This window comes from Vigna umbellata, chromosome 5, assembly GCF_029865625.1.
Source record: "Vigna umbellata cultivar VRB3 chromosome 5, Vumbellata_1.0, whole genome shotgun sequence".
Classification (NCBI taxonomy): Eukaryota; Viridiplantae; Streptophyta; class Magnoliopsida; order Fabales; family Fabaceae; genus Vigna; species Vigna umbellata.
Window position 1 is genome coordinate 30639839 of NC_142169.1, and position 12848 is coordinate 30652686.

A 12848-nucleotide genomic window follows, 5' to 3' on the forward strand; every position below is an offset into this window, starting at 1 on the left:
ATCAAAACAATTGTCGGTTTAACATTTCGGAAATATGATCATCCTATTTTTGAACAAATTCGACCATGAATATTTTGAAAAGTTTAACTCATAATAGAAACTTATATCCATAATATATATATATATATATATATATATATATATATATATATATATATATATATATATATTATGGATATATATTGGAAACTAATAAAAATTTTTAAAAGAGTCGTAAAAATATAACTCGTATCTTTATCATTACGTTGTATTTGGAAGTAAATAACTTCCAAATTAACTTGGAAGTTGCCAATAAAAGGTCGTATTCAGCAAATTTGAGCATCAACAATTACTCAAACATAAAAATACTTTATTTGTTTCTTGAACTGTAAAATACACAATTCTTAGTATTGAAAGCATGTGAGGATTGCAGATTATATTTAATTCTTTGTATATTGAGACAAATGTCAACTTAAATATACTCACTACAAGCAGTGATTATTACTGGTTCTACAGAGCAATTACAAGAATGAATTTTGATTACAACATTTGATACAAGCATGACATAGATGAAAAGCTGGAGATTTAGTCTGCCACAAATATGTGATCAATGGTATACTGACTGATATAATATACTATAATAGTGATCAATGCATCGTTCCTCGGTAAGCTTGATCACCAAATTAATATCAGTCATGTTCTTTAAACCAAAAACATTACGATGCTGATAACATTTAACAGAAGGATGTTCTCCAACATTCGTCCTTTTTCTATTCCACTACTTATGATTCACTGCCAGCTGCCATTTTAGTTGAACCTTGAATAGTCTCCAAAAGATGCTCAATTCTGTATTTCATAACAGGCTGCCCTCTTCGGGTCTTCTTAAGCATTTTTTCCCGCACAGCCTTTCTCCGAGTTTCAGCTTGTTCTCTCTCTTCCTTCCTTACCCTCAACACTGCCTCTCTCTCCATTCTTTCTTTCTCTTTCTCTTCATGTTGCTTTCTGTACAGTTCTTCCAAACTAAAAGCACTGTTCTTCCTCCTCCTTCTCTCACTCTTGTCCTTGTACTTGTCAGTTTCATTTACATCCTGTAACAGCAAACAGAAACTAAATGAATATGCGCACCAAAAACATAAACACCCACTAAAGAGTAGTAATTCATGAAATGAAGGCACAATATGCCCCCTGATTTCACAATCATGTTAATAACCTCAAAAGCAAACAGCTGATAAGATATCACACCTTGTCATGTTTCTGACCCAAGGAACGATCATTCTGCTGGTTTTTCTGCTTTAACAACTTCTTAAACTTATTCACATTCTTAGCATTTTTATAGAACTCCCTTTGTTTCTCTGACAACAAAGAAACAACAACTGTTAGAAGAGTATAATAGTTATCACAAAGGAAGTTAGATATGGTAAATATTTAACATTCTCAACTCAATTCATAATTCTGTATGAGAGGATATAATAAGAATTCAAGAGAAGGTCAAGAGTCGTATTTACTAAGCTTATCATGACTGGAACATGTCTTAAAGATCACATAAAATTGAAAATTTTAGAACACAATCACTATTGGAAAATGCAGAAAAAATAACTCTATCAAATGTTTTAAGAATCACATAACGGAAAAAATTGAACTATGAATTTAAGATTTGATCATCACCAAAATATTCAATTCCATTAACAAAAAATTGTGACCTAGCTCCACAGGATTTCGGACAAATGTTCCCTCGTGGGAAAAACTATTTACTTAAATTAGTACTGTTATTTCCATGTTGTATTTGAGTCCTTACCCATATCCCCGACACACAATCATTCACAGGCAGTGCAAATTTTTTTTTTAGAGATTTTAGCACAAAAAAGAAAACTGATGGAACAAGTAATATGAAAATGTTTAGGTGTGTTGGAAAGTTGCTGTAATTGTGGTCCAGCCCAACAAAAAGGAAGGAAAGTAAATTTCACACTCCCCTCTCTCTCTCTCTCTCTTTTCTCTCTTAGCTCTTATTTTACTATCAGTTATAACCACAAGTTATAACTAATAAAAAAATTCTTCATCAGATTTGTTTATAATATGATTTAATGATCAGACTACAATCAACTTCATCACATTGATTCATCAAATAAATAATTACTCTTCCAGTAAATAAAGAATAAGGGTATTGGACATTTTGACAACAGGAGAAGGAAGAAATTAGGGTAAAAACATTTTTAAAACGAAAGACAGACTACAATGATTTATCCTATACTACATAGTCTAGATTGCTTAAAATAGGATGGAATGAACCTCGAAGGAGTGTATTTCATGACATCCCATCCAACACTCATCTTTTCCTCTGAACTGGGATGTGAAATAAAATTACCATATTTTTCCAATTCATTATAAAAATATCCAAAAAATAGTGGTAACGTTTGTATTCAATTCCAATACACGACCACTTCACTTGATTTAACATTAAATGGTATGTTGATGCCTTTGGTTAAGCACCTTTGGCATTTCCAACAAGAAAAAACCCATAATATTTGGAGACTGCCAACAGACGGCACTCTTAAATAGAAGCCATTATGACACCATAGCACTATCGTATGGTGAAATTTCTCAAAAACATGATTTCAATTCCTTCCTATACGGGGGCTACTATCATTTTTGTGGTTGTTACCTGTGTCCTGCCTCTTCTTTTCATTTTTTACAAGTGCCAACCAATTGAATGAGTCAATACAATGCCAAATTTGATCTATCTACAATTCAATTGTTATATACATGTGTGAATGATTTATAATATATATTTCAATTGTTATGTCCGCTATATCATATAAATGCACCCAATCACTCACAACTCCAACCACATGGAAGAAAAAGGGGTTTATAATAATTTAAAAGCAACAGAGTCTAGGAATTGACTACAACGTTCGATTCCTTTTATTCAATTCCTTCTGCCAAGAGCAGAATATTCCTGAAAATTTATAACTATTCTAGTACACACATAAAACAATACAAGAGTTGAAAGTATGAGGAAGAAGTTGAACGAATAAAATGGAGAAAGTATCTTACTTATGATAGCTGGGTTATATTGCTTGTTCTTGGACTTTGCATTGGCGAAAGCTTCGAGCGAAAGGCCACTACCGCCCAACCTCGAAATGTTCCTCTTCATCATGTGCTTCTTCTTGCGATTATCACTGTGTTCCTCATTCTTCTTCATTGTAGGAAGATGGAGGTTCTTCAGAACAAATTGGGGAACAACAATGGTTGAATAGCAAACCCTAACAATTTGCAGAACACCGCTTAGCCTAGAAGAAGATTTCTTTGTGGACTTTCCCTCCGGCCCAGAAAATATATGGGCTGGACCCAATAAAATAAAGAAAAATAATAATTTGAAACCACTTAATTTTAAAATGGGAGTTTCATCCTCCACCATCAACGTTTCATCGTGCACTTTCGACTTTTTCAAAAATTTACTTTTAACTTTAATAAATACCTTATTTTACTTTTTTTCATTTTATCTAAAGTAAGAATGTTTCATTCTCCACACTTTATCCTGTATTTTCAACTTTTTCAAAAATTTATTTTTAATCTTAGTAAATATTTTTTTTATTTCTTTTCTTTCTACTTAAAGTGATTCTACATTTCTTTAACTTTACACATTTTTAACAAAATTTTAAAAAATATCTTTTATTTATAATTTAATAACTATTTAATTTAATTTCAAAATTTAATACTTTTTCATATTTTAATAATTATTAAAATATAATTTGTATTATTATAATAATTATATTACAAAAATTAAAATTAAAATAAAAGTAACAAAATTAAAAATAATTATATAAAATCTGATTTAATATATATAATAATATATTAAATTATATTAAAATATTAAATTAATAAAAGAGGATTTCAAAATTTTTAAATTTCTTAATTGTTATATTTTTATTTTAATTTTTTTAATATTACTATATAATAATATAAATTATATTTTAATAATTATTTAAATATAAAACATATTAATAATATTAAAATTTTAAATTAAATTAAATAATTAATAAAATATAAATAAAAAACAAATTTTTGAAAAAACTTTCGTGTCGGAATCCGATAACATAGTTATCGATACCAATATCCGATGACTTTTTTAAAATTTTATTTTCTATTTAAAATTTAATAATAATTTAATTTTTCATATAATAATTATATTATAAAAATTAAAATGAAAGTAACAAAAATAAAAATAATTACATGAAATCTGATCTAATATATAAATTTATATTAAATTATATTAAAATAATAAAATACAATTTCGAAAATTTTAAATTTCTTAATTATTATTTATTTTTATTTTTATTTTTATTTTTTTTAATATTATTACTATAATAATATAAATTATATTTTAATAGTTTTTTAAATATAAAATATATTAAATAACATTAATTTTTTAAAAATATAAATAAATTTTTAAAATGAAATAATGATAAATGATAAATATATACTCAACTGATAATGATAAATATAAATAAAATTGCATTCAAACGATAATGATAAATATAAATAAATCTTTAAAATGAAATAATAACATTTATAACGTGATTCTATAAAAAGATCAAAGTTGTAAAAAATTTCATAGTTTCAAAATAAAATCCTAGTTTTTTTTTTTGGATTCAGTTTTTATTCTTAATTCTTACATATTTTTAACTTCACTGTCAACTTATTATGTTCAAAAGATATTTTCTTAATTTAATTTATATTATTTATATATATTTTTTAAATATAGTATTTTTATTAATAAAAATATTGAATTATTTTTTATTTACTATAAAATAAGTGTTTTATGAAACGGACGATCTTTAATTAGACAGCTGTAACATGGTTTTTTTTATTTCTTCGTATAGTTTTTGGATTAGTAATAGAAGTTTCACACACACACACACACATATATATATATATATATATATATATATATAGACTTGTTTAAGAAGAGAAAAACTTCATAGCTCTAGTTATTCCTTTCTTTTCTATTATTTATTCTTTTCATTTTTTTTATTATGGTAAGAGTTATGATCATTAGAGTTTTGGTAGTTATGATCATTCTTAATTTTCAACATTATATTGAATAAATTTTATGAAAATGTTTGATATGAAGGTAAATATTTATCCATGAATGTTCTAAGTTCAGACATCAAAGATCTATAAAACGTTTGAATATTATTTTTCAGATGTTATATCTTAGTAAATTCATTAAAAATTTAGAGGGGAAGGTGAAAATTTATTCATTTATCTTTCCACGAAACCTTCTTTTCTGCTCAAACCTTTTTTGGATGAATTTTTCGGTGACCAACACATGTAATCTTTCTTTTATTTTACACAAATGCATGTTGATTAACTATTTTATGTATAATTTTCTTTCGCTTTGATCCATTGCTTTCATGTACAAGTACTCTTTGAAGCATAGGCATGTTCTCCTTTCTCCTTCACTAGTAGCAACAATTTATTTTGACGACGAACTCACCTTCAATATTAGTTTCGTTTTGGAATTTTGATGAACTTTCATTTTTCGTTTTTTATGGGCTATCAATTGGTTGAACTTGTTGGTATTGTTGATATGGGTACTGTTGAACTTGTTTGTTGTTCATACACCGTATACATCCAAACTTAGAATAAAATTGAGAGTATATTCAAAAGAACTCCAAATAACTTGAAAATTTGGTCAAAGCATCAAAAAATCATGAGAAGCCCCATAAAATATTTTAGATCAAAGTTCAAAGTCTAAGTATGTGAAATATTTTTACAAAGTTTGAAAGAAAAAAAGGAAAAAAAATAAATTGACGAAAAATAAAAAAACAATTTTTTTAAATATAAAAGGAATAGCCAGTATTTAGACCTTGAATTTTTTTTTACTTTAAATCGATATATAATAATGTCAAATCTGCCAACTAGAATAAAAGTTATTATCGTTTAAAGATCACAAGTAAATAGTTAGAAGTATACATTGTTCATTATAACATCATTTATTACTATTGTAATATCACTACTAACATACATAGTAAGAATTGACCGGATGACAACTCTTTCTTCCTTCAACTCTTTCTTCCTTCTATGTACATACAAATTTGTGTTAGCCATATTCTGATGGTGTTTTTAGATTTTTTACTTTGATAGCTTTAGTTTATAGTTTTGATTAGTTCATATAAATTTAAAAACGTGTTAGGGATATATGAAATTCTAAAACTAAACTACGTTAACTAGTATTCTTTTTAGGTTTGATAAAATTGTAAAAATAATTTATTTATTAAAAAATAATAAAGGAGAGACGTCTGAAAGTACAATTTTGGACGTCATTTCATGTTGAAAAATGTTAATTTTCACAATTAATTATAATATGAAAATGTCAATTTACAACGTTAATAAACGTCTCAAATGCAACTTTTTTTAAGTCAATCAACGTCTTTTTTTTTTCTTCCGACATCAATTAACTTTTTTTCTTCCAACTTTAATCAATGTCTTGTTATGATATCAGTGTTTTGACGGACATTAAAACTCAAAAATAATAAACATTAAAACTCTTTTTTTACTCATGATAGTCAACATATTCTTCAGCCAATTATAAATTAGACAATTATAAAAATTGTTTTAGAAACACAATTTGTGGTAATTATTTTTGTAGAGATTTGAACATCCTTTTTAACATTTTTTAAAATATTATCCTGCTGATCTGCAATAATCATAACCTTTTGTTAGATTTAAAAGTAATACGTAACAACAACAAAGAGAAAATCTAAATCTTATCATGAATCGAAAAGACATATTTGAATCTAGCAGCATCTATCAAAGAAAGAACACGTTTTGACATAAATTTTGACAGGAACATCAGAGATGCAATGGTTAGCATCAAGTTAAAGAAAAAGGTTATGAATGAATGAAAGAAACTAGAGCATTAATGTTATGACTCTCCAAGTAAACAACATATGAGTATAGTTGATGACATTAAATAGGGAGAGCCAGTAGCAGCTGCTTTCAATGCATCTCCAACCCCCCCACCTTTCTCATTCATACATCGTCTCCTTATTAATATTATATCTCATAACATTCCTACAACACAAATCTTCTTCCTTTAAATTACACATTCTTACACCATTTTGCTTTTTCACAGCACCACCAGATCCAGCTATGAGCAGCCACACCAAGACCAACCTCGATGGAGTGCACTCTGATGTCAAGGTGGTCGAAAGGCCAACCAAAGAAAGATCCCACGATCTGTTCCTGCGCTTTCTTGGCCTCTCACTCACTCTTGTTGCAACCATCCTTGTTGGTGTAGACAATCAGACCAAAGTCATCTCCTACGCTGAAATGAAATTCAGAGCCACTGCTAAGTGGGAATATATATCTGCTATGGTGTAAGCTTCCCTTTTTATATGTATACCATCAACCCACTAGTCAGCTAGTTTTGATCATTTCTCTCTCTCTAAATCTAGTCAGAGATTTTGTGATTCTTGAAAGAAACACTAGTTTAGATTTTATGTGTATATACTGCTTGATCAGTAAAGAAGTAGGTACATGTTTAGATTTTAGTCAAGAGAAAACAAAATCTGAACACAACAACTAACTTCTTTCCTTTTCATTTATACTTTGGAATGCAGAAATATACATCAGAACTGTTCTCCAATGTGTCATGTATATATAGCTTGGATATATAGTAACTGGTTTTTTGTTTCCACTGTGATCCGAGAATATATTAATAACTGGAATGTCTGGAACAGGTTTTTTGTGGTGTCAAACGCAATAGCATGCTCATATGCAGCTGCATCATTGGTGATAACAGTGATGGCAAGAAGCGGTGGAACAAAAAAAAGCGATTTGACAGATTTGGTGATAACAGCTTTAGACCTTGTGTTGATGGCACTGTTGTTCTCAGCCAATGGTGCAGCTTGTGCAGTGGGAATCATAGCGCAGAAGGGTAACAAGCACTTGCAATGGATGAAAGTGTGCGATGTCTTTGATGCTTATTGTCGCCACATGACAGCTGCATTGGTCCTCTCCGTTATTGGGTCCACCGTGTTTCTCTTACTGGTGCTGCATTCTGTTCTCAAACTCCATTACAGATCAAGAAGCTAGACATTATTCACCTTTTATATATATATATATATATTTGTAGTGTCAATTTGTTAGCCAAGGATTTTCTTGAGTGAATCTGTTTTTGGCTTAGAGCTTGAACTTCAAAATATAGGTGCGATATTTAATTTATGATGGGTCTGGTAGTAGTTAAATTGAATTTGGTTTGTGTGTTTGTAGTGAATACACTTTAGCAGATGGTAGGTCGATTTATTTAAGAGCAGTAACAGTAAATATAGGTAGCTACTACTTTGCTTATCAATGCATGACAAAGTCATTTCACTTTGAAAAGTTAGGTAAATGCAGTAACGTGTAGCTACTCAAGATCAATATGCAACCTTCTTCACCTTCCTTCTTCAACCAAAATTAATATTTCTTATGAATAATAAAGAAGGAAATATATTTATATATAAATATATATAAATAGTATACAGTTAAATATTTTCTGTTCAATCTTCATCTTTTACGGAAGTTCATTTCATACTGATATATTTACAAAAAACAATTATATAAATACAGAATTATTTGACTCCTTGATTCCATAACTCAAAAATTAACATAAATAATCAAATGAATATAAAATTATAATTTCATAATTAGATAAAAAATATTATTTTGTATAAATTTATTAACAACCGCGACATATATTATAATTTTAAACAAAACTCTATGATAAATTTTGGATTAATATAATTTAATCGAATTACTGAAAGGACATGTGTCTTGGTGTCCAGAACTAAAAGAACGAGATGATACATTAACTATGATTTTTTTCGTTTATATGTTATAACTTTTATAAACAACATTTAAAGTGACAGGATTCATTATTTTAGGGAGTATTATTTCTTACAAACCTATTTAAATAAAAAATAAATTTGGCATTCACCCCAAACATTTTTAAATCTTTTTGATAAAATATATAAATTTAATTTGAATTTTTCTTATCTTTTAAAACAGACTAAGACAAAAATTAAAAGTATCCAAGATAATTACTAGAACTACAAAATATATCAACAGATATTAATTTTAGTATCTTAAAATATATCGAAAAAATTAATATATTTAAAGATTCTAACACTATAATTTTAAAAAAAATCTAAACTTGTTCATGAATAGAAGATAGGGTAAAAATTTATTTAATCATGCTTGTCCATGACTTAAGTGTTGGATTATGTTTATGATAACTATAGTTTTTGTACAAATTGAGTGAAAGTTTAGGTGTAATATCAATTATCAATATTTAATATTTAAAAAAAATGAAGTATCAATAGTTTTGTATCTAATATTGAGCTGACATGATAAAATAAAATAGAAAGAAAGATATTGTAGTCAAATGCATAGGTTATTATTACTGGAATTCCCATAAAGAAGGGTCTTATTGAGTGAGGGCACATGGCACAATCAATATGACAGTATAATACTAAGAAATTGTCTGAAACATTATTGATTTACATGCTTTCCAAAAGTAGCCTCTATTCACTGTCTTTGGCAGGGTATGGGGTCGCCTATAATTTATAATTTATTTCACTAAATTTAAAAAATAAAAAAAATAGAATAGTATGGTAAAAAGATATTCTCCTTGTTTACAATTTTTTTTAATAAATCAATTTATGTAAAGCATTTGAGTTTGAGTCCCTAATTTTTCATTTTAGATTTTGTCATCTTATATTCTTATTTACCATTTCCGTATTTTAAAACATCTTATAAAATGTTATTTACATTACAAATGAATATATATTAGTTGAACTTATTGCCAGAATATATAAATTTTAAAAAGAACAAGTAGGATTTATATAAGTTTAAATATTCTCATCATTATTTTATAATTAAATATTTATATTCATAATTAAATAACTGATCATATTAATATTTATTTAAATATTTAAAAAAGTGAAATTATAAATTATGATTTAGTGAAAATTTTAAAATAAAAAAGTACAATTTTCCAATGCTATATAATAATAAAATTATGATTATATAAATTTAAAATACAATACCGTATAAATAGTACGTCTCCTCTTTAATCTAGACTAATAAATAAAATAAATAATAATATTTATATAAATATCACTTTAATGGGTACATTATTTGTACATAACCAAATATTATACCAAATAAGTATTATGATAATTAGATACAATATCAATAAAATAATTGATATATGTATATAGAAATAATAATTTAAATAGACTATATCAATAATATTATCAAGGCATGTCAATTAATTATATTATTTAAATATAATTTGTTAATCAATAATATTAATAAAGTATTTATTCTTTCATATATATATTTCTTATTATGTTTTTTTATGTTCTTGTTGAGTTGAACAGGTGAACTTCTTTTTCTTTTTTGTTCTATATTGGTAATCAACATGTCATCATCTCAGAAAATTTTTACTCATTTCCGGTAAGAATATAAAATAAAAGTTCATATAATTTTTTATATAAAAAAGGATTGTATCAAATTTAATTTTTAATTTGATTAAATTATTTTTTATATTTAAAATAACAAAGTTAAAATCATATTAACCTAATTTTAGTATGAACTCTTTTAAATAAATAAAAATGATAAATAACATATTTCAAATTATTGATTATTTAATAAAAAAATAAACTATAAATCATTACCTATATTAGAAGTGTGTGATTTTTGACTTTTTTTTTCTTTTAACGTAGTTTTCTATATTAGAGTTCATTATTAAAATTAATCACTACAACTACACAAATTGATAACTATGAACATGTGATTAGTTAATTTTGTTTTATATTAGAAGATGATAGAAATAACACGAGGTTGGGTCAAGGTCTAAATCATATAGATTCAAACATCAGTTATTGTTGAGAAACTAATTTTTTATGTGCATATCTAAATATTTGTAAGTATATGAATACTGATCGGAATGAACTTAATTTTGTTTTCAAATATGACGTTGATCAAAGTGTTGATTTATGTCAAGGAATGATCTTTTGTAAGAATATAAATTAATATTTGTTATTGAATATCTTTTTAATATTCATATTCATCTTTTATATATATATATATATATATATATATATATATATATATATATATATATATATATATATATAATGAAATGAATAATCATGTATCATTTATTTATAATTTAAATTATATGTTATTATTTTCATTTCATTAATTTCTTTTTTATTTGTTATTTGTATGGAAATTTGTTACGATTGTGTACATGCATTTTCAAAATGTCTTCTTAAAAGAGAATGTAATAGTAGATTTTATTATATTTTGTACATATGATTTTTAAAATATTTTTATTTTTGTAAATTCTATGACGAGTGATATTATAACATAGTATGTATAGATTTAACAACATAATATGTATATAGTTGTTTTAGATAAACATAGTGTTACAATGAGTAGTATCAAATACAGTTTAGTCGATAAGAAAATAGAGAATGGTGAACATAACCATTTTTTACCGAAAAAAGTTGGTGGAAAGCAAACATAAAGACAGAGCAAGAAAAACACTATCATAGCCTCACATTAGTGCACAATTTTCAGATTACTGATTGTTAATAGAAAGAAATGGTCTTAACAATTTCTCCACCCACCAAAGGTATCCACAAGAATAAAGCCTCTGAATTCCATTCTATTTTTTTCTGTTGATTTTATGGTTTTTCTATAAAAAAAATTGAAAATTTTATTCTAGACAAATTAATCGTTGCCATTTTATTTTTAATATTTGGTGGAATTTAATGAGGTCCATTTAGGTTGGTTTTAATTTGATTGTTGTGAACATTATTTTTCTTTTTTATATGAAAACAATTACCGATAACAATAGTTTTTTCATAAATCATATAAATTTTAGAATAATCATACTTGAAATATTTTTTGATAACATTTTAACATCATCAATGTGTCATAATGCGATTAAATGCGATTGATTTATGTTGATGTTTATGATTATTATTATTGATTGTAGAATAATTTTAGACGAATCACAAAATGACACATAGATGAGTTAAAATTAGATGATGTTAAAATGTAAATGATATTAAAATATTGTTAAAAACATGTTATTAAAATATCATTATCTTAAATTTTATAGTTCCTATTAATAAGTACTTCTCTGTAACATCTTTCTAAATAACAACAGGTTCAACAAAAAGAGAATCTTCTTTTAGAACTCAAGAACCACCATTAATTCAGAAGAAAAAAAGAACATTCATTTTACATGATTACGTAATTGAGTAATGAAACTCATTCTTTTGTTAAAAAAAAAAAAGGCTAACTTTTTAAAATTTAAATGCGATTTAAATTTGGTATTACTGGTAAAGTTGAAGAATCTAATTTCAACGCCCATATGAAGCACTGATCCTATGTTTCCTTTTAACTGGAATAAAAAAACAAGAAAAAGAAAAATCCTTTTGCTTTCTTTTTCATGTCAATGGGAAATATGTAAGGTGGCTCCATTAGTGAATGTGATTTTTCAGGTGAAAAGAAAGCATTGCGATGTTCGAGAAGCGTCAGAAAGAGACTTAACTGGCTGCTAATTCTGTAAGATATTTCATAGAGGAAGAAGACATGTTATATATGCAGAAGTTGCCAAGGGGACCAAAGCGTGCGGGGACCACCACGACGATTCACAGTTCATGCATGAATACAATCATAACTCAACCAATCCATCTGCAACTAATGTCTCCCTTATAGCTTATGCATATTTATCAGCATTATTTATGTTGTTTAATATTATTTCTGATTTTTACACTGGCTAATCTATCTGCTCTGCATGC

The 12848-nt window shown here is 26.3% G+C and overlaps 2 protein-coding genes across 2 annotated transcripts; one reads left to right on the plus strand and one right to left on the minus strand.

Annotated features, from left to right (window-relative positions):
- Window positions 1-446: 446 nt before the first annotated feature.
- LOC124828104 (rRNA-processing protein) lies at window positions 447-3268 on the minus strand. Its single transcript, XM_047301330.2, has 3 exons — window positions 3031-3268; window positions 1222-1331; window positions 447-1067 (listed from the first exon to the last, which is right to left on the minus strand). Exons 1-3 carry the CDS (start codon window positions 3176-3178, stop codon window positions 762-764), a joined length of 564 nt encoding a protein of 187 aa, XP_047157286.1. The 5' UTR covers window positions 3179-3268; the 3' UTR covers window positions 447-761.
- Window positions 3269-7089: 3821 nt separating this feature from the next.
- On the plus strand, window positions 7090-8236 carry LOC124828094 (CASP-like protein 1E1). The gene is made up of 2 exons (XM_047301318.2): window positions 7090-7361; window positions 7725-8236. Exons 1-2 carry the CDS (start codon window positions 7135-7137, stop codon window positions 8077-8079), a joined length of 582 nt encoding a protein of 193 aa, XP_047157274.2. The 5' UTR covers window positions 7090-7134; the 3' UTR covers window positions 8080-8236.
- Window positions 8237-12848: the final 4612 nt, after the last annotated feature.

Coding starts and splice junctions, on each gene's coding strand:
- LOC124828104 (XM_047301330.2), bottom strand. CDS start 3,178: ATGAAGAAGAATGAGGAACACAGTGATAATCGCAAGAAGAAGCACATG. Junction 1,332..3,030: donor ATATAACCCAGCTATCATAA/GTAAGATACTTT, acceptor CTTTGTTGTCAG/AGAAACAAAGGGAGTTCTAT. Junction 1,068..1,221: donor TGGGTCAGAAACATGACAAG/GTGTGATATCTT, acceptor TTGCTGTTACAG/GATGTAAATGAAACTGACAA.
- LOC124828094 (XM_047301318.2), top strand. CDS start 7,135: ATGAGCAGCCACACCAAGACCAACCTCGATGGAGTGCACTCTGATGTC. Junction 7,362..7,724: donor GAATATATATCTGCTATGGT/GTAAGCTTCCCT, acceptor TGTCTGGAACAG/GTTTTTTGTGGTGTCAAACG.